At 43.9% G+C, this 22058-nt stretch overlaps 1 protein-coding gene across 1 annotated transcript in view; it reads right to left on the bottom strand.

Annotated features, from left to right (window-relative positions):
- Positions 1 to 22058, bottom strand: part of ANAPC1 (anaphase promoting complex subunit 1) — a 763513-nt gene that overhangs the window by 683758 nt on the left and 57697 nt on the right. Inside the window, exon 4 of the mRNA XM_086926883.1 lies at positions 19908 to 20008. Coding sequence (XP_086783009.1) covers positions 19908 to 20008 — 101 coding nt within the window. The remainder of the gene's footprint in view (positions 1 to 19907; positions 20009 to 22058) is intronic.

The following is a 22058-nucleotide window of genomic DNA, read 5'->3' as shown; positions in this document are numbered from 1 at the left end:
TAAAATAAGTGGGGGGGACGCCGTCCACCCGCGTGGCACCCCGACTCGAGCCCTGTAGCGCCATAATTAAAAATAAAAAGTGTCCATGAGAAGAACGCAGCTACTGAAAAGGCAGAGATAGAATAGAGACAAGTACAGCAAGACAGGCAAATAAGGTGTCATTTACATGTTAACCCCTGGGTGTGTGCTGAGGTGTTAATTGGGAAGCAGATGAAGAAAACAGGGAAGACATTTACAAATATGGAATTCATCGTGAAACAAAGAATGGGATGGCTAAGGAGAAAGGAGTAGAGGTTTTATGAAGGACGTTTTATCAAAGAAAAACGTTTAAATACGTTTAAATCAAAAGTCAAAGTCAAAACTGATTTGAGTGGGATGGGGCACTCTAACTCACAGACCAGGGGCAACAAAGTTATTCATGCTCCAGAGACATGTGTTCCCAGGATTTAATCGGGCGAAGTCACTCGGAGAAACTTTGCCAAGAGCACCCTGAAAATGTTTCACCATTGAGGCCTCGATCCAAACAAGTCATATCGGCTACAGACAAACATACAAAATCAGGAGCAGCTGGAAAGTAGGCCTCAAATGGTTTCATATGCGTGGGTTTGTGTGTGAATGTTTATGTACAGACACATACACATCCCTTTAAGTGCAGGTCAGCATATTCATAGCAAATAAGTAGATTAGCTTATGCTTACAGATTTCTTTTTCAAAATGGCAATACAATCTATTAGGAACAGTGTAAGTGCTTAACTATTGTTAAAGAGAAAATGAATTGCGAGAAAATCACACTACTGCAGACATTAGTAGAGAGAATTGCTGAGCGATACATGGTTAAAGAGCAATATATGCCTTGGTTTCATAAAGATGCAACATAGGTTAAAGATCACCAGAAAGAAGAAACACCAGCAGGTTCTCAGTTAAATAGAAAAACATGTTTACAAGCCTTGAAGAGATTATAATCACAGCACACAAGCAGATTCCATTCTCATTGTTAATTGAGATGTGGTTCAGAAAATGTTGGTCGAAGGGGGCTTTAATCTAAAGCATACAGATTCAGACAAGAAGTCTCGGGAGCAGAGTAATAAAAATGGACACACTCAAGGAAAGAATATTAATGTTTCATTAAAGCTTTGTTAGAACCATGATAAAGAGAAAAGGTTATGAAGTTAAAAGACAGGTGATGTGACGTTTATGTGAAAGTATATATAATTAACTCATGCATTCTTTGACCAGTTATTGGCTTTTTTAGACAACTGTGTTTAGGTCATCACTTTTTAAACTATGTAAGCAGCTGTCTTCAAGTAGCAAATTGAGATCAACGTTTCAGCTCCAAGGAGGTGAGTGGTCTCCCGGCCATTGTGATTAAACCTACTTTTGCCTTGCCAGAGAGATCTGAAGGTCTTCCTTCTACCAGCTTCCTCGATACAATGCTACTGTGCTGCTGCATCGTATTTGTGAGAAGTTGGGCTGGTATATGCTGTCCACTATTCTAGTGGGCACCTTTCACCAGCCTAATCGAACCTTATTAATGATGGTTGTAAAGTCAACCTTATAGAAAGCTATCCTAGGGGTAGCAGTGGCGAGCAGTCTTCAGGCTAAGACTTCAGAGAGCGAATTAATCTAGTTGTTTTACCAATTATAATCTCTTGAGTACCAAATGAAAGCACACCACACAAGGTATATATCAAATATATATGTATTTATTCTAAACACAACCCCTCTGGACTCTTTATGAGGTGAGAGGTAAAAGTACAATACAAGAAACTTAATTAGCATACGATAAGTTGCACAGTATACGTTTTGCCCTGGGGGCCTCACAAACCATATACTAAAATAGTGGTATAAGAACCACGTGAGGAATAGAAAGCAGGCCTGGGGCCTGGGGAATCGCTGGGGCTTCTAGGAACAACCAAGGGTTAGGATGTAGGAGGCCCAAGGGAGACGTGTGCAGTGTCTAAACACAGCCGCAGGTTACCATTGACTTTCTATGGGAAACAAACAAGTTACAAATTTACAATTTAAGGACACTTCTAGGATAACTACGATGGAACTCTTTTAGACTTGAACAGTTGGAGGGCCAATACACTCGAGACTACCAGAGTACTCGTGTTACCTCAGCCACGGAAGTCGGGTGCATAGGTCTCTTTCGGTGTCGGGTTTCGTCGTCGATTCCAATGGAGAGCTGCAAAGAAGTGCTGCAGGCGACCAGAGGAAAAGTGTCCTGGTGGATCCAAGGGTGGATCGAAGATCTGAAGAACCTGAAAGCAGAGGACACAGAGTCTGGGCCACTAGCCAGTGACTAGGGCGGCGATAGAAAGATGCCACCAGATGTCTGGTGATTTCAGGTGAAAAGGTGAAGTTTGTCTCTTCAGCCACGAGGACGAGGAGGCGTCGACGACGTTAAGGAGCTGGATTCGAGCTGTCCCACAAAGGATCTAGTTGAATGCGGTGTCGGTATCCAGATGGGACCCAACAAGCCTTGGCAACCGAATCCATGCAAGATGTCAAGATTGGCTTTGGTGCAGACCAGCAAGGCCGGGGGAGCTTCTCCTTTGCAGGGAAGCTGGAGCAAGCCTGGAGAAATCAGGAAAGCAAAGTAGTTTCAAGAGTGGTCTTCCTGGGGGCTCACTAGCCAACGGACTAGGAACCGCGAAGACGCGTTGAGCTGAAATGCACAAAGCGGGCCCACAGGACACTCATGGAGTGTTGGCCTCTGAGCTTTGGTGCAGAAGGTGCTCGGGGCTGGGGCTTCAAGAACCCCAATGCACAACTTCGGGATACCACGGGAAGTAGGTGCAGCTTGCAAAATGCAGGATGTCCAGGAGTTCCGGTCCCACGTCTCTCAGCTTTCCTGTGAGCAAAGGTCGGGGTCAGAGAGGTCTGGATGTCCGTGTCCTGTGTCGCAGATTATTCGGGATCCGGCGGGAGCCTCGAAAATGCAGACCGGCAAAGTTGCTGTTGGTGCCCGTTTGAACGGGGTGGTCACTCCTTGACCACAAGGGAGATATCTTCCGTCTTCGAGTCTAAATGGAATGTTGAAGGTCCAGGATATATGTTGCAGAGTTTCGTTCAGGGTAATCTAAAGTCCTAGGTACTGGGGTTCTATACTTCTAGTAAGTTTAGGGGTTAGACTCACTCTAAGGTCCCTCCTATGGTGGACCTGGGGAGGGGGTGGTTACACCCCTTCCCCTATGTCCAGTTACACGCCAGAGCTGGGGCTGAGTGCCCCAGCAACCGGTTTGAACTGGGAAATGCATGGAGCACCTTGTGTGCCCCAGGCAGTGTCTGAAAAGCATTCACTGAATGCAACCCATCCTGCCCCAATACACTAAATCCTGTCTGGGGAGGTGCCAGCACCTCCCTGGAAAGGAAACCTATTGTCCAAGCCTCCCCTGCCGGAGTTTCGTCCAGCAGCAGGAGTGCAGACTCATGTCTGTGGCAGCAGCATCCATTTTGGATGAGGGGCTCTGTTTAACTTTAACAGAGTAAACCAGTAACTACATGTCTTCTCCCTCTAGAAAGGTGGAATGCTACTCCTGCCGTCAGAACTGGCGGGGGTAGTATTTGAAAGTGTTTGACACCTTACACGACATGTTTTGATAAAGCCAAACCAAAGTTAGCATTAACCCCAAGGATTATAATAACAGCATATGGTATGGCTATATCATAGAACAGCTATAAGGAGATGGCTCCGAAAGCTGCAGAGGGGCTCAGCTCATGCTAGGGCAACCTCTCACATAAAACCAAGCACTCTACCTCCAGGATTGTCGAGGTCTGCCTTAGGAGTGGCTTATAGGTGTATATGCGTCTATATAGGTATATAGATATAGGTATACTGTATTTAAGTAAGGGGTGATTACAACACCTGACCCAGGCAGTAAGAACAGACCTGTGGTGTCAGTTTGGAAGGCTAACCAGGGGTGGCACAATACATGCTGCAACCCCTGATAGGCCTAGGGGTGCACCTATGCCCTGGGTACCTATGGTACACTATACAGGGGCTCACAAGGGTGACCCAGTAACCAATCTGGTATGTACCTAAAGTACATGGAGTCCATTTTATAGAGAAAGCAGATAGACTGGGGCCCTGAATAGCAGGGTCCCAGTCCAACTAAGTCGAAAACCAGCAAAACACCTGGCAAAAAGTGGGAGTAACCATATAGTCAGATATCCACCTTCCTACAGTATTGAAGAAGACAAGAAGGTGGAGCTCGGATGCCGCTAATCGGAAGACCTTCAGCACTGCAGCAATTCCTCCTCTGTGTTGGAGTACGAGCGGGCGGCAGAAGTACGAGCTTGCGGCAGGAGTCAGTTCGGACACTGGGAGGCCTTGGATTTAAACCTATGGAGACCCACTCAGCCTGATGGCTGCTGTTTGCATTAACAATGAACTTTGACTGAGGATGAGGGCTGATGAAAAAAATGGGCGGTGATAACGGCCTCTGGTGTCATTTCCCTTTGCTGTACATAGATGCAATGTAATTGCTTGGGGGAAATAAGGCCAGGGCATTTGGTAATTGAACAGTACATTTTAATGCCAGATGCAATGAAAAATCTGTCAGCTACTTGTGGGCTTTGAATTTGGTTAATACTTGAACAGACAGTCGGAGTGACCAAGTGACATCAAAGGACTGGATACTAATTCCATGTCCGGACCGGAGGCGAGGATTATGCTATCCTTTCTTCGCTTTAATCACCAACAGCTAGATTCATCAAAGGCCCGTTTTGCGAGTCAGTAATAGCGATTATTAAGAAATCGCTATTACAGACTTGCAAAACGGGATTTATGTCCAAATCGCAATTTATTTAGAGATTCCTACAGCTTCCTTATTTGCGATTAGCTAATTGCTAATCGCAAATAAGGAATAACTCCCCATTCATTCCTATGGGCCTAAAGGCCCATAGGAATGAATGGGAAGACATATCAATGTGCGAATCGCTATTAGCGATTCGCATTTTGAAATTGCGATTTCAAGGGTGCAGGGGTGTCCAAAGGACACCCTGTAGCACCCCTGAAATGTAATCTACATTGGTGTTGTGCACCCACATGTCCAAAGGACGTGTGTGTGTAACATGCAACTTAGAAAAATGCATTTAAATGCATTTTTCTAAGTTTTCGCCATTTACCACGAGGTTTGACCTCGCGGTAAATAGCGGCCCAAAATTGCGATTTCGCAATTTTAAAATGGTTCATGAATTGCATTTAAGGAATCTCAAATAGAGATTCCTTAAATGCAATTCCTCGCAAATGTGCGAATTCTTTAATAGCGATTATTGCATTTGGGATAATGAATCCCAAATGCAAAAATTGCGCTCGCAAAGGGCCAGATTCTCAAAATCTGGCCCTTTGCGAGCGCAATTTTCAATGATGAATCTGGCTGCATATTCCTAAACAGCAGCCATTAACACAAAACAACCACATTTCTCATGAAACCAGGGAAAATCAGAACAGCAATTTCATTAGTCCCTTCACAGTGTTCACATTTCAGGCTGTATAATACTCCATGTCACTTCCTGCAATCCTTCTTTCTTTTCTGCTCGGCAGCTAGTTAAGTACCATTTTATTGTTCCTTACTTTGGGCTGAATGTTTCCATTGTGAGGCGCTACGCTACGAAGCGGATGCGTGTTTATGATTTGTTATACTTTCAGAGCCCTTAATTAAGTCGCTGGACCGTTTGGTGCTCCTTATGCGACTGCTTTTCCAATCTTGAGACAGCGGTGCGATCCTCCGCCCGCTAGGGGGCGCTGCAGGGTTCTGCAACTCGCTGGCTGCTGAGCGCGCTTCCCGTGAGGGAATTCCTAGTTGCGCTCTGCTCAGCCTGTCACTGCTCACGTCCCCGGCTGTCTGCTACGTGCAGCGTGTCTGGGTCTGTATTCAAATTCTCCCTTTTGTGTGTATAAACGCCCGTGTGGGCCGGTAGTGATGTGGTGCACCAAAACATTGCTCAGTGACACCCTGAAGTGATTCTAGTCAGGGTAGGTGAAGCGCGGGTCCTCCTGACCTTCGCAGGGACACCTCTGTGCAGGCAGTAAAATGCCTGTGTATTTGGTGGGTGCTTGGTGTCCTGAGGCTCGTGCTTCGCCAAATTGTGAACCCTCGGCCACTAGGAATTATCTGGGGGACCCCTCAGCCTAAATCTTCACGCGCTGTTTGTACCTGCTCACCTAGGGACGCCTCATGCCTTGTGGCTTAGTGATTACCCTTAGTAGCCTAACAATGAAGCAGGATTATTACGAGGAGGACTTCTTAGCCTACCTACAGTGGGACGATAATTGTTATGAGGCCATTGATACCTCCATTTACTGGGCTGTCAATGAGCTGATGATGCCCATGGAAGAGAGGTTGGCCGATAGGATTGCGCAGGAGTGCGCCAAGATGGCACAGTCGGGCGCAGATGCTCAACAACCCTTCCCCAGGAGAAGGGCCCTCACCAAGACACCAGCAATGGCCCTACCCTTCCCAAAGAAGTGTTAGAAAGGGGTTGATAAGGATGCCTTTGCATGCCTTAAGAAAGCCTTCCTGGCTAAAACCTCACAGGTAGAGACCCCGCAGGAGCTCCCGTCTCCTGACTCTGTTCCCCCTTAGCCAGATTCACTGCAACCCCAGGAGGAGAACTCCCATGAGGAGGAGTCAGACAACAAATCAGGTTCCTTGAGATTGTGGCAGCCATCATGTCCTAAGGAGGGCATGTCAGACATTCTGGACCCGGACGACATCGTCCATCCAAGGTCAGCGTAGTGGACTCCCGCGGATAAGGCAGCTAAGTATGTGGTGGCGTGCCTCAGGAAGCCTTTGGAGAACGAGGACCGCAGTAGACTCAGGGCTGAGTGCCCTCACCCACATTGGAGGGGAAGGTGGCGATTACGCCAGATATCGATGCCAAGATGGCCACGTTCTTGGTGAACTTTGATAAGCATCCAAAAAAGGGGCTAGATCGGTCCTGGTGGGCTTGCCAGGACAAGCTCCTGGATGTCATTGGTCTCATAACCAAGATTTTAGACATGGTTAAAGAGGCCCAGATTGCCCAGGAGTCCTTTTGGCATGGGCGCAGGGAGCCATCTGTTTTATGGGGAACGCAAAGTGTGCCCTGTCGACGGTGCGCCGGCAGTCCCTGTTAATTAAGGTTGACTCAAAGTTGGGCAACCTGGCCTCTTCGGAGGTGGAGGCAGTAGCTCAGGGGGGTTGTTTGGCGAGGCTTTCGTCAAAGAGATAGGCAAGTATGTCACAAATTTTACGTCCCTGGACAAGGCCCAGACGAATATTAAAAGAGTCTTCCACCCTAGGGTTTTCCATGGGGCCGGTCGTGGCAATGGCCACTCGACGGCCGGTTCGCATCTCAAAATCCCCAGCCCCGGGGGCAAGGCTCCGGACACGGGCAGTACGAGGCAAACCTGTGATTTAACAACTTCTACCCAACAAGGGGACGTTTCAAAGGCCGCGGAGGGTACAAAGGCGGCAACGGTGGAGGTTCCAACAGTGAGTTTTTTGCCTACAGTGCAGTTGCTGCCGGGGGACCGGCTGGCGCTGCTTCTCCCCGCTTACGAGGCGATTACAGGGGACACTTGGGTTCTCCAGACGGTACAGGGGTTCCAAATAGAGTTCTATGGCTCCCCTGCCAGTTCCCCCGCCCTCAGCCAATCTCCTTTTCCACCACCGTTGAACCGACAAAGAGGTTTCTGCTCTCCTTCGCAAAGGAGCAATTTGCCGCACCGAGGTTCAATCGGGGGGGTTCCTGAAGCAATCTCTTTTTGGTCAACAAGATCGATGGGGGTCGGAGGCCGGTTATCAACCTCAAGGATTTTAACGAGTTGCTTGTGTACCGCCACTTCAAGATGGAGGATGCGTACCTGAGGGTTCCGATATTCACTCCTCACCGTCGTTTCCTCCAATTTCTCTGGCGCGAGCACGCTTACGAGTTCCTAACGCTGCCCTTCGGCCTCTCGTCCGCCCTGTGGTGTTTCAGAAAGGTCCTCAAGCCAGAGGTAGAGTTTTGAGCATGCAAGGAGTCCGGCTAGTTATTTACCCGGACAGCATGCTTATTCTGGCGCAGTGCCCCTCAAGACTGGGGGTTCACCTTCAGATGGCCGTGGAGCTTCTACAGGGCTTGGGCTTTGTGATCAACGATCAAAAGAGGGCGGTCTTTCTGGGGTTCATCATAGACTCCACCTCCTCCTCTCTAAGTCTTCCCTCGCGGAAGATCGCAAAGATCCGACACAAGATTCAACAGACCTTAGCCAGACAGCGAACCTCTTTGAGACAGATCGCGCGCCTCATGGTTCTACTCTCGGCCTCAATTCAGGAGATCTTTCCCAGCCGTTACACTACCAGGCCCTGCAGCGTCTGAAGAAGCATCATCTAAGAAAGGGTCTTTCGTACTCCCAAGTGGTTCCGCTGACGGACGAGGTGAGAGAGGAGTTGGAGTGGTAGCTAGCATGTATAGAGGCCTGGAATGGAAGGGCTATTTTCGGTTCCGTTCCCAACTTCGAGATAGAGTGGGGCGCCAGCAGGTCAGGCTGGGGTGCTCGGTGTGGGGATTTCTCCACAGGCGGAAATGGGTACCCTCAAGAAGAACACCTGCATATAAATTGCCAGGAGATTTTGGCAGGATCGTTTGCTGTCCGCTGCTGGATCAAGGATCGGGTTCAGTCCTCGGTGCTCCTGATGTTAGACAACTTCTCGGCAGTGAGGTGCATCATTCATCTGGGAGGCACCAGGTCTCGAGCCTTGACGAACATGGCCAAGGAGTTCTGGAATTTCTGTTCGGACAACCAGGTCTCGGTGATGGAGGAGTACCTTCTTGGCCAGTACAAACAGGTAGCGTATTGGCATTCCATCCCATCTGTGGGAAGCCAGTATCTGGAAACTGGATCCACAGGTTTTTTCGCCTGCTGGCCAATCGATGGGGACCTTCTCCATCAACCTGTTTGCTTGCCAGCTCGACCACCAGCTCCCACGGTTCATCAGTTGAAGGTCGGACCCGCTGGCGACAGCGACGGACACATTCATCCAGGATTGAAGTCAGGAGAACGGGTATGCATTTTGCCCATTCTCGATGATCACGCAGACTTCAGCCCTAGTCTGCAGGCAGAAGGCAACGGTGGTAACACCGCTTTGGAGGTCGCAAGTTTGGGATTCTCCAACCCGACTCACCCACTTTTCTCGCATTCCGACGAATCCGAAGTGCCTGACAGATTACAGGCAAAGATGGAGACTCCCAGACTAAGCTCTTACTTTCCAGAGCCTGGGCCAACAGCACATTCAAGCATTATCGGTCCGCATGGATGCGATGGGTATGCTGGTGTATGCAAAGGCAAGTGGATCCTGTGGGTTCAGATTTGACTCACGTTCTCCATTACTTGGTGAGCTTAGCAGAAAAGGATTTGGCCTATAGGTCAGTTAATACTGTCAGATCCGCCATTTCAGCGGGAAGCGTTCTGGTTGAAGGGGCATCGCTAGGCGAGCATTCCTTTGTTTGCAAATTCCTAAGAGGGATACATTTGTCTCTTCCCCCGGAACCTCGATACTTGGTCCTTTGGGACGTCAATTTGGTGTTAGACCTTTTCTTATCCTGGCAACCCAACTGGTTCTTATAGCGGAAAGAAATTTCAGCAAAGCTGGTGATGTTGTTGTGCCTCATTTCTTGCAGGAGGGTCTCTGACGTCCGAGCCTTAGATATTACGGCTAGAGTTTTTCCCCAAATGGGGCAACATTCACAGTGAGTAGACGCACCAAGTCAAACACCTGCACTATTTCCTACCTGGCTTTCGCGGATTCCTGGAAGCTCTGTGTGGTAAAATGCCTTAAGGCCTATGAGGAGGCTACAGACGAAGTCCGTCCACAGGGCGAACAACAACTCCTGATAGCGCTCAGAAAACCGTTCAAAGTGGTTTCTTCACCCACAATTGCCTTCTGGGTCAGGTGGGTAATGCAGGAGGCGGGCATTGATACAAAGGCATTTGGGGCCCATTCAGCACAGGGCGATGGCCTCTAAGGCCTTCAGTCTGGGTGCGCGTTTGAAGGATCTCATGAGAGCAGCAGACTGGTCATCAGATTCCACGTTTAAGAGGTTTTACTTTAAACCGGTGCTGAATGCGGCCCAGGTGGTGGTGAGTAAGCTTTGAAGGAGCATAATCCTCACCTCCGGTCCTGAAATAGAATGAAAATATGCCTAGCATTGGAGAAGGTAAGTTTCAATTCTATTAAGGACACAGAGGCAAATATTATCCCTCCCAGCAACCAGAATGGATGCAGACTTACCCGTTTGGGAGTAAGTAATCTATTTTCGTTGTTGCTTGTTCTATGATACAAACTTATAGCGTTACATTGCTTATATGATACTGTGCATATGTTTCTTTGATGTGGAAACCGAATTTACATTGCCAATACTGACGCATATTGTCTTTCCAGGTAACGATTGGTCGAAGCAAGACACAAAGAGAAGGGAATAGCGTGACTTGCGCGAAGAAAGAGGAATTGCAGGAAGTAACATGGAGGATTATACAGCCTGGAATGTGGACATTGTGAAGGGACTACTGAAATTGCTGTTCTGAATTTTTCCCTGGTTTCACGGGAAATGTAGTTTTCTTTTGTTAATGGCTGCGGTTTATGAATTTGGTGATTAAAGCGAAGAAACAATAGCATAAACCTCGCCTCCGTGTCCTTAATAGAATTGAAACGTACCTTCTCCAAGGCTAGGCAAATTTTCATTCCAATACTATTTTAGTAAAGTAGAGGATAGAAGATGATTGTGGGTCTATAGCAATCGGCTAAAAGTAGAACTACAAATGTTGGGTTTAAGTAATCTGGCTGCAGGGAGACCATAAGCTTATGTACAAGATGTGCACAGTTAGGGTTGTATTACTTGAACATAACATCTTGAGATGAATTAGGTTCCCTAGCATATAGAATAAGAGTAGCATTAGTCTGATTTCTATTTACATTGGAAATGCGATGAACAATAACCCTGCGTGATGTATTATTCTACAAAACCTAAATGTTTTTCTACATTTCATACACTATAGTCCTCTCCAACATGGCGGAGGATCCAGCATGAACAAGCTAGTCCTTTGTTGATGTCTATGTCATGATGCTGAATGTGAGGTGTTTAAGACAAATGAAACGTAGGCCACTATGGTGAACAAGGAGTTTGCCCAATTGCACTGATAGTCTCAGCCATTAAAACATAGCTGGACAATTAACTGTCGCTAATGTGCTGTTCTCTTAATTATTTTTATGAGGTGAGATGTGTACTCATAACACTGCCTTTTCTTGTCTTTGAAACCCAAATAAAGAGATTTGAACCATAAGGGGTGAGCTGGATATATAATATAATATATATATATATATATATATATATATAAAATACACACACACGCTTTACCTACTGCAAGAACAAAAACAGACAAAATAAATCATCAAAAAACAATTATATATATATATATATATACACACACACACACTTGTATACATGTATAAGTTGATCACTATAACAATAAAATACTAGGTCATTATTATAAACTTTATCACCAGCAAAAAATGTAATTCCTGAGTTTATAAATATATATCCATGCATGTATATATGGGTCATTATATAGTACAATTTTATCTCTCTAGATCATTTTGCATATGGGTAATATGCTAACATCTTTACGTATGTATCCTTTTTATGAATGGTTTTATTTCTATACATTTATATACTTTCCACTCACGAGGGAAGAAAAATAAAACCTCCAACAATTCTCCCCAAATCACTACTCTATAACTCATCCTATTTCTTTTTCAAACTATCCCCCTACCTCGACCCATCCCAAACCTCTTATAATACTATGGGTTCCCAAATAATCCTTTCAAAATACTTACCACCATTATCCCTCCTTTATCCCACTGATATAAATAGGAGGTGCACATGTCCACTACTCTCAAGTACAATTTATATTTTCCCTTTACCATTCTATCTTGAGTTCCGGAGGGGTGAGCAGCTGGCCCGAAAGCGCTTCAACATCTTGTCAGGGATAATAATCGCTATAAAAATAAAATTGCAATAAAATATTGCATCGCTCCCAGACAGAATTTTAATCTTGATGATCTCCATTTTTCTTTATGGACACAATGAACATTAGTTCCTCATTTACCAGAACCACCCAGATACTGTAGAATAGATTAGCAAATTTAGAAGAACAAAACCAGGAATTTAGCGGCACAAAAATAAACATTTTGCTGTATTTTCGCTGCAATAAATGTTGCTACAGTTTACACCTTGCCTCCAAGTTAAACCTGTGCCATAGCTACGAGGGGATTTTAATTAGTTAATTTAGAGGTTCACCTTGACAAGGACTGCAATTATTTTTTGAGGTGGGTACATACCCCCCCCTTAACAAATCAATTTCTTACAGTCATGCTATGGGTGGAGGGTGGCAGGATTGGGGGGATGGGCGGGGAAATAGTGTTTTGGGTGGTGGTGGGGGGGTTACTGCTGCCTTGGGGCCCGCTTCAGGCTTCAATTTGTGTTGGGTTGATGTTGGGGTGGAGGGCCTTGGGTGGGGAGGTGGTGATTAGGGCACTTTGCAGCCCCAACTTACTTCTGTTTTACTGCAATATATTTAGCCGGATCTTTTTTCTCTCTGTTATGTGCTCTGTATTTTTTATTTGTTTTTAAATATTTTGTATGTATGTATATAGTTTCGTCTTTTATGGCCTTTTAGGCCGAAATAAAGAAATTACTGTCTGACTTCTCGGCGGCTGGTTGTGGGGTGGAAAGGGCACAAGTACCTTGGGTGGGGTGGAGTGCCTTGGGGTGGCAGCTGAATCAAGAACACAACTAAAGAAAGAAACACAGCTTCTGAAATCTGCTAACAACCAAAGCACAGAAACTAGGCCTGTACAGCCTTCCCACAGCTAAAATATTAAAAGAAAGAAAGCCTCTAATCTACCCACACTTAAAACAAAATTGGGCCTGTGAGGCCTGGCCACTAATTTCTATTGACAGAGCTCTGCCTGAGATACTTAACAATTAGCTGTTGTTCGAGAGGGGTTATTCTACCACCTCTCTTTGCCATAATGGTTACTTTTTCTTGTCTGTTCCCTCTTTTTCCCTTAAATTATTTCCTCATTACTTTGCTGGGAGAAAAGTGTGCTGTGCTGGAGTAGAGCGGGTCTTGGAATGTTGGGTAGCCAGAACATGGAATGCTTGAATGTCTCTGGGGTTTGTTTTGGATTGTGGAATCCACGAGGAATTTGCAGCAAGAAAGCAGGTGCAAGGTTGTCTTTCAGACTTCATGCCGTTTTTTCCGTTGCTTGTTTACTTGCTTTTGAGATGGGCAAAAAGTATGTAATCGACATATAGGACTTAACAGGAGGAAAAGTTATAGGAAGTGATAGTGTGAAGAATAGAATTAAGCAAAAGGGAGAAGGAAGGTTAGAACGGTACAGATGGAACATGGAAAGGGTATCAAAGCCAATAACCTGAGAAGAGAGGAATGATAGGCAGGAGATATCCAATGTGAACTAAGGCACATTTTATTTCTGGCTTCCAAGTTAGCCTTGTCTCTCTCCAAGAGTCTGAAAGGTTTAAAAAATATGAGGCAAATAAATCTTTCGCAAATAATAGAGTCTTGCTCTGGGAAAATCATGCTGATGCTAATTTAAAATGATTCTTGCATTTACCCTCGTTTTAGCACCAGGTTACTGAAAATCACACATTGTTATGCTCAACTCTGCACTTGGTGAAGAGAGGCAGCCGAAGGCACTAACATAATTCTGAATAGTTAGATAAGCTCGCTAGTGGTTTAGTATAGGTTGCCTGGCGCCACTTAGAAATTTACACAATATAGTTAATGCAATGCTATTGGACGGTGCTAAAAGGTAAAAGGAACCACTATTCCTCTTTAAATCGGCTACTGCCTCAAACAATTACAACACTCCCTAGCACACGTAATGTTTCAATACAGGTCATATAAGCCAGTGTTTCCACCAATTGTCACAACATAGTAGAAATTAATTATTTTCTTTGTGGTCCAGTTTCAAGTTTATTCTTGTGCTCTGGAAACTTTCACACAGCTGACACCTGTTTCGTCGTATTGGGAATGTAAACCACGACTTTTTCAAGGCTGTACAGATTGAAAAGAAAAAAGCATAAAACAATATGTATATAGACTGTAGATCAGTCTTGGTTGTATGTACATAAAATCACTACTTATATTTCAGAAATTACCCACACCGTGGTGTAATTACATGGTGTAGTAACCAATACAAGCGGTGGTGATACGAGTTAAGTATGGAGATAAAAGCAGCAGTATTTGTCACGTAACATTATATAAGTATAACACAGAATGTACCTCTGAGAATTTCGTCGGTCTATGAGCCTGTTATGAAGTGGAGAGACCAAGTGCCTTTTACTTTTTATATTCGAATGTGCGCAAGTGATAGTGTTCGTAGGATTAGCAGACGGTGATGTATAAGTGACTGAAGTCATGCATGAAATAGTATAAGTGTTCTATAGTTTCTTGAAATACCTATTTCCAGGTCTGTGCTCTTGTTTTTGCAAGGGATAACATACGAAAGCGTACATGAGTAACCTAATATTCTGGTAGTCTATTAAAGAATGAGAGATGTCATACACGTCAACCTACGTGTAATGCGATGATAATTCGAACCCGCATATGGGTTTACGGGGGGGGGGGGGGGGGTCCGTGTCAAATCTTTAATCGTGTTTCTGCCCTTTCTATGGCTCCAAACTCAGTGAAGGAAGCTGCAAAGTATATGTATTAAAGTTCAGTTCCGCGTTCGCTAGTCATAATATGTATCACAATTTACTGATCTATGTATTTAAAAAAGCGGATTACAGTCACTGATTCGGTAACCATGACGAAAATTATGTTTGCCTGAATAGTAAATATTGGCACTGTGTAGTGCGGACCAACAGTGCAAATTAATATAAGTTGTACCGCCCAGTGTTGTCAGTATTCGTGAACCGACCAATCTTAATCACGACTCTCGTAAGGTATGCGCCCTGTAACTACATTAATCTATTGCATTACTTACGAGCCCAGTGCGGTCGGTTTACGAATTTATTTTCTCGAAAGGTAGTTCATAATCATGACTCTCGTAAAGTCAGCGCTCAATGGCTAAAGTTAACTGCTAAACGAATTACCGGTTCAGCCCGGTCAGCTTACTGAAACCGGCTAGGTCAAAATCTAGATGCTCGAGATATCAGAGCCCACTAGACTATTCTAACAGTAAGCACTAGCTATGTACTTCGAATTATCAGTGCCCGCTGACTATGGTGACCTATTACTTGGTGTAAGGCTCGGCATAATCCGTATATAGACACCAACACTTTCTAACCCAGTATTTCTCAATATTAGAGCCCAATGTCTATTCTGATCACTTACGTAAACTCGTGCTACGCTGTACGTTATGACGGCCTGTCAGCATTCTGCTCGCTTACCTTCCGTCTTGTGTATCGTTAGTTCTGAGGTCCCCCGTTCACTCGAAGCAAATCCGCTCGAGTTTGAAAGATCCCGGACGCCACATTATATTGCTTCCTTGACTACCGTACTATCGTGAGAGTTAATTCGATGCTTCACCCTCGTGACCAAGTCATCACAAGGGGAATAGTACCTGTACCTAATGTGGCGGCCATCTTACTATTCCTTCAAACACCCAATATGTATTTGGAGTCTAGCAAGAAACGCTTTACAGCTTGTTGCAAGCATTAAAATATTGATAGTTTGTTCAAAGCTAGATTTCAATGTAATATTTGTAAAGACGTAAATACTCATTTGGAGATGTTAGTCATTCTATTTGGACAATGAATATATTAGTTACATACGATATCAGACAGTAAAAAAGATTAGGGCTCTAAAGCATATGTTATTAATCGCAATGTAATTTGTTTCATATACTAGTAGATTGGTTGTATATGCAATATCGAATTCGATTAAATAACCTGCGCTTATTAGACTTGAACTAAGCAATAGTAAGCGTGTCATCCCTTGTTAACAGTGATATGATAGATCGTAATAAGCAAAGTTCAGACTCATAATCAATAGGAATGGTACTAGGATAGTTTGTACTTACAGGAAATACTACAGCAGGTTCATGCTACTGACACTACCAAAAGGAATTATGCACTATATACTAACAGCTTAAACTTATTACCGTAAGTATGTTACATATTTAATACTTCAAATCATAGTTAATCGTACTTTATTTGTAGACATGTAATTTTCTCATAATTTCAGTTATACAAATGCATTGGTGTACTATCATTAAGGATATGTGGCTCTAATGTGTTAGTTTTGCTACCTACCTAGCTCCCTAGGAAGTAGTGGTCAATGTGTAAGCCCTGTTCCACACTTCGCATTTTCATAATCCATTGGGCCTCCCTTCGCCTTAATGTCAGTTCCCTGTTTCCACCCCTTGGGTGTCTTGGTATGTGTTCAATGCCAAAAAACTCAAACTAACGGTTTGTCGTTTGAGCTTGGCAGATTGACATGTGGGCAGCCACCGGGTACCTCATATCTCCTTGTTTAACTGCTCTTATGTGTTCAATAATTCTTTCCCTCAGTGCCCCAGATCCTCGTCTCCTCGAACCAACCCATGACTAGGTTGGCATACGAGGGCGAAAATCTGGAGCCCATGGCCACTCAATGTTTCTGTCTGTACTATTGGTCCTTGTAGAGAAACACATTGTTATCAAGTATGATTTCTACCATTTCTGTGATCATTTCTGTGTGTAACCATGAGCCAGCTGCTCTCCTGTTAAGCATTTTTCTTACAGCTGTAATGCCAATTTCTCTTTTGATACTGGTATATAGTGAAACTACATCTAGGGTGACCATAAGCATGTTGTCTTCCCAGCTTAGGTCAGCCATGATGCCCAGAATGTGTTTAGTGTCTCTTATGTAGGACAGGAGATTTGTCACTAGTGGCTTTAGGAATATGTCCACATACTCAGATATTCTCTCTGTCAGTCCACCTATACCTGATATGATAGGTCTACCAGAGGGAAAAGCATGTGGTCTGTGTACTTTATTTATTTTTCAGGGGACCCACATCGCCCACTGGGGTTGTATTGAAGAACAGACCACATCTACCAGAAACCTTCACAGCACACGCCCACATGGGCGGGACATTCTATTGTGCTCAGGTGGCCTGCTCAAGTTGTGGGGTCTCCTATGCCAGTGATCAAGGGCGCTGTGACGCCCGAAACGCGTTTGGCAATATTTGTGTGCTGAAACCAGGCTGATGTACTCCTTGGAATAAATGAATCAACACGCTGCGTTGTGGCTTCATCTGTTGTGGGCAACTCGTGTATGGAATTTATAACGGCTAGCCCGGCCGTGGTGAGGCCCCACTGCGTAACATGCAGGTCCGTAGTGCAGGATACCAAGAGGCACTACATGGAACAGTGTGTTCGTTCTGAGGAGGATGTAAATAATATCATGCCTTGCTGCAACACATACCCACTGGGGTAAGACTGTTTTTATTTATTTTTCAGGGGACCCACATCGCCCACTGGGGTTGTATTGAAGAACAGACCACATCTACCAGAAACCTTCACAGCACACGCCCACATGGGCGGGACATTCTATTGTGCTCAGGTGGCCTGCTCAAGTTGTGGGGTCTCCTATGCCAGTGATCAAGGGCGCTGTGACGCCCGAAACGCGTTTGGCAATATTTGTGTGCTGAAACCAGGCTGATGTACTCCTTGGATTAAATGAATCAACACGCTGCGTTGTGGCTTCATCTGTTGTGGGCAACTCGTGTATGGAATTTATAACGGCTAGCCCGGCCGTGGTGAGGCCCCACTGCGTAACATGCAGGTCCGTAGTGCAGGATACCAAGAGGCACTACATGGAACAGTGTGTTCGTTCTGAGGAGGATGTAAATAATATCATGCCTTGCTGCAACACATACCCACTGGGGTAAGACTGTTTTTATTTATTTTTCAGGAGACCCACATCGCCCACTGGGGTTGTATTGAAGAACAGACCACATCTACCAGAAACCTTCACAGCACACGCCCACATGGGCGGGACATTCTATTGTGCTCAGGTGGCCTGCTCAAGTTGTGGGGTCTCCTATACCAGTGATCAAGGGCGCTGTGATGCCCGAAACGCGTTTGGCAATATTTGTGTGCTGAAACCAGGCTGATGTACTCCTTGGATTAAATGAATCAACACGCTGCGTTGTGGCTTCATCTGTTGTGGGCAACTCGTGTATGGAATATATATATATATATATATATATATATATATATATATATGTTTTATGCTTTTTTCTTTTCAATCTGTACAGCTTTGAAAAAGTCGTGGTTTACATTCCCAATACGACGAAACATGTGTCGGCTGTGTGAAAGTTTCCAGAGCACAAGAATAAACTTGAAACTGAACCACAAAGAAAATAATTCATTTCTCCTATGTTGTGACAATTGGTGGAAACACTGGCTTATATGACCTGTATTGAAACATTACGTGTGCTAGGGAGTGTTGTAATAATTCTGAATAGCATCATATTGGGTGAGCTCAGCTGAAGCTGCATCAGCTAGCTCCATGTCACTCCATAGCACAAGAAAATAAAGGCCCCTTGCACTTATACATGTTCAGCAGCCGGTGCAATGTCAAAGGCTGTTGTCCAACTTAACATGAGGAAAGGGTATTGCACTGCAGCCAGAGTGCTTCGGAACAGGGGAGCTAGGTTTGAGTTTGGGCGTCAGCTCAACAAATATTTTGAAATTTTAGGAAAATCATGTAATCTCCCCATGCCTAAAAACAAAGTGAATATGTCCTTGTGTATTGTAACTGGTGCTCATGTAAAGCTCTCCAATAACTTCGGATCAAATCTGCACTATGTAAAAAATTATCAAAATTCTAATTTTGTGCGCATTTTTGTAAAAATCGCAAGATATTTACATAAGAGCCGATTTTGCAGGATCAGTTTGGCAAATCACAAAATCGCTATATCCTGGAAGGGTCTGATTTACAGGCCAAATCTTCTTGTCACATGTGCATCCTCATGTGAAAGAGCTTCTACAAAAATCCAGAGTGCTGAACAAAATACTGTTTTTGAATGAACTGTACAAAATACAATTTCTGATAACAGAGGATTAGGCTGTCTGTCTTGGAAAGGAGAGCAGACTTCTGAAAGTGTTAAAGGCCTTGGGAATGCACACATTGCACAGGGTTCCTTGATGTCTCTTTTGCATGAACTAGACTGAAATTCATGCTAACCTTGTGACTTATTCAGAACAACATTCTTGAAAAAATTGCAATTATCAAGGCTCTATGCGGTGCCAGAAGTCGAAGTGAGTTGTGTATAGTAAGGAATGCACTTTCCTAATACAGTGAGCCACTTAGAGGTTCTCACTGAGCTTATATGGTTCGCATGCAAGTATGTCGCAGGTGATAATAGATGTTTTGATGTCTTCTAGTCATCTCCAAGAGTAACTTCTGTTACAAATCCTGCAGGTGGAAAAATGATCTAAGGAGAAGAAGCGAGCACTGCCAGCTTTGACATCACTGAATCAACCAGGCAGTTGCTCTCAGCTTATTCTGAGAAAGGCCGTAGAGCTATCACTCACAGAGGAAGCATACAGCAAAGGTGTGATATCCGTGGCTGGACTGCACACAGAGCTACAGGTCTTTATTTTCCGTTATAGCAACAAAATAATACTGGACACCCAAAAATTCAATATCAGTCATAGCAACAAAAGTACAAAAAAACAATACCCTCATCCTTAGTGATCAGCTTTGGGTGGTTCTTAATTCACCACGTCATGAAATGCATTTCTACTCAAATTACCATTCTCTTAACTATACTTTGTTTCTACTGTACATAAAATGCTAGCCGAATAACGACTCTTGAGTGCTGCCTTCATCACTAGAAGCATTCTCCGCTCACCTGAAAAGGAAGTGGTGCAATGTAATCCTTCCCCTCTGTGCTATGAATATTGATGCATGAACTCTGTAGAATACACACACATTTTTCTGTCTTCAGAGTACCTGAAATTGAGGTAATAAAACAGACAAAAAAGTATTGTCAATATCAAATAGTCTACTTTTCCTTACCTAATGCTTGTCAGCCGGTCAAACCACTTTATTCGATTACTTAAAGTCATACAAAGTAAAAAAACATACATTAAAAATCACAATTATTTACATCAGGAAGGCACCATATTTAAAAAAGTCAAAAATATCATCATATATTATAAAATTCCACAGGGTCTCAAGATTAATAAAAATAGACATAAGTCTCATTTGTTACAGCTCAAAAATAATTCATACCATAATAGCATTAGGAAATCTTTTTTTCCTCAACCGCATAGCAGCAACCAGAAAATTGGCAATGTTAAAAATGGACCATACATCATCTAGCATTTGAAGATATAGTAAAGCTGGTCTAACTTGTTGAAAACCCTTTCCTCTCAAGAGAGGAACCAAAAACTGCCTCTGAATGGAATCATAAAAAACCACAGAACATAATAAAATGCAATGCATCTTGTAGAGAACAATCGTCACATTGACACACAACTATCTCTTCAGGTTTACACCAGCCAGAAAGGTTCCCCAGCGAAAAATGGATTGAGTTAAAGCAGAATCTCGTCAACAGCCAGCGATGATATGGTTTGGTCACAATTCTTAAATAAGATTCAATCAAAGGGGAGGAATTTAATAAATAGTGTGCCCTAACCAAAGGTTTTTATAACTCTAGCTCCTCCCGCTCCATCATTTGTATATTCAAAAACTGTGATCTTACCCATTTTACATCTTCCTTTGCAATCCCATCTGGGTTGTTATAGATGTCAATCCGCCCCAGTTTGTTAAACATATGTTTAATGTACGACAGCCATGGAATTGTCATAGCCTCGTCTAAGGCAATACAATCCCTAAGGATTTGGTGATTCAATGTTATCTCGGGATTGAGCCAAGTTTTAATCCAACAAACCAGGGGGGCCAATCTCAGCTGGTCAGTCGCATAACCCAGGCCTAATTCCTGGTGAATGGAAAAAGTTGGGGTAGATGGGGGTACCGACAAGAGGGTGCGTAAAAACTTATTTTCATCTAACTGTACCCCTCGTAGATATTTATAGCCCCAAATGGCAGCACCATATGTAGCGATTGCCAGACATTTGGATCTATAAATAGCAAGTATTGCATCAAAGGGCCGTGCTCCTAACCTCTGTGAGAACCCCACTAAGGCTGATGTCGATCTAACCACAGCGTTTTTCTTTGCTCTAAATTGGGCAACCCAAGAACCTTTGTCATCGAATAATACCCCCAGGTATGTGAAGGAAGTCACTTTAGATACCACAGCCCCATTACAGAAGAAGGTTTTGACTTTCCTGTTATGGCAACCAGCTGTCATAACATGAGATTTGGACATATTTACTACCAAGTCCAAGGATTTCATATGCGCTCCAAATGCATCTAATAATCTCTGGAGGCCTATAGCCGTGCAGGAAAGAAACACGGCATCATCCGCATATAGGAGAACAGGAATGCTTGTAATCATGGATTTTGGAAATGCCGCTCTGATTTACAGGGTCGCCTTGGCCGAATATCACAGACATCCTGCATTCTCTATAAGGTTTTTATTTAGCCAACTGTTCTGGCTAAAAATAATAAAAGTAAAATAAATCTATAAAATCAGTTAATACAAACCCAGGATGTTTCATATTTAACAGTCAAAGCTTAACCTTTCTAAAAAGAGTAGAGCTTGTATTCAGTTCAGGTTCTATGATCAAATACTATGTATGTGTGTTGTAATTAAATAGGTTTATGTCCAGACCGACAATGTGAACTCTTGATGCAGCGGACACTCCATTCTTGGGTTAAGGGCACAGAGAACGCTGGCATGCTTAAATTACCAAACATGATGTATTTAGGAAACAAGGGCATTACAGATTACAGACTCATTTAAAGGTGTACAACCGGTTTATTAAACCAGGAGGATTGTGTTAACATAGGGTCAGAAATCAAATTCTAAAGGGTAAAAGGAATACAAAACTTTAAATCCATAATATGTATTTATCCCAAAAACATTTACAGAGAA

The sequence above is a fragment of the Lissotriton vulgaris genome, chromosome 6 (genome assembly GCF_964263255.1).
Source record: "Lissotriton vulgaris chromosome 6, aLisVul1.2, whole genome shotgun sequence".
Taxonomy (NCBI): domain Eukaryota; kingdom Metazoa; phylum Chordata; class Amphibia; order Caudata; family Salamandridae; genus Lissotriton; species Lissotriton vulgaris.
The sequence above is the reverse complement of the archived record's forward strand: the minus strand, read 5'-3'. Positions and strand labels throughout refer to the sequence as shown.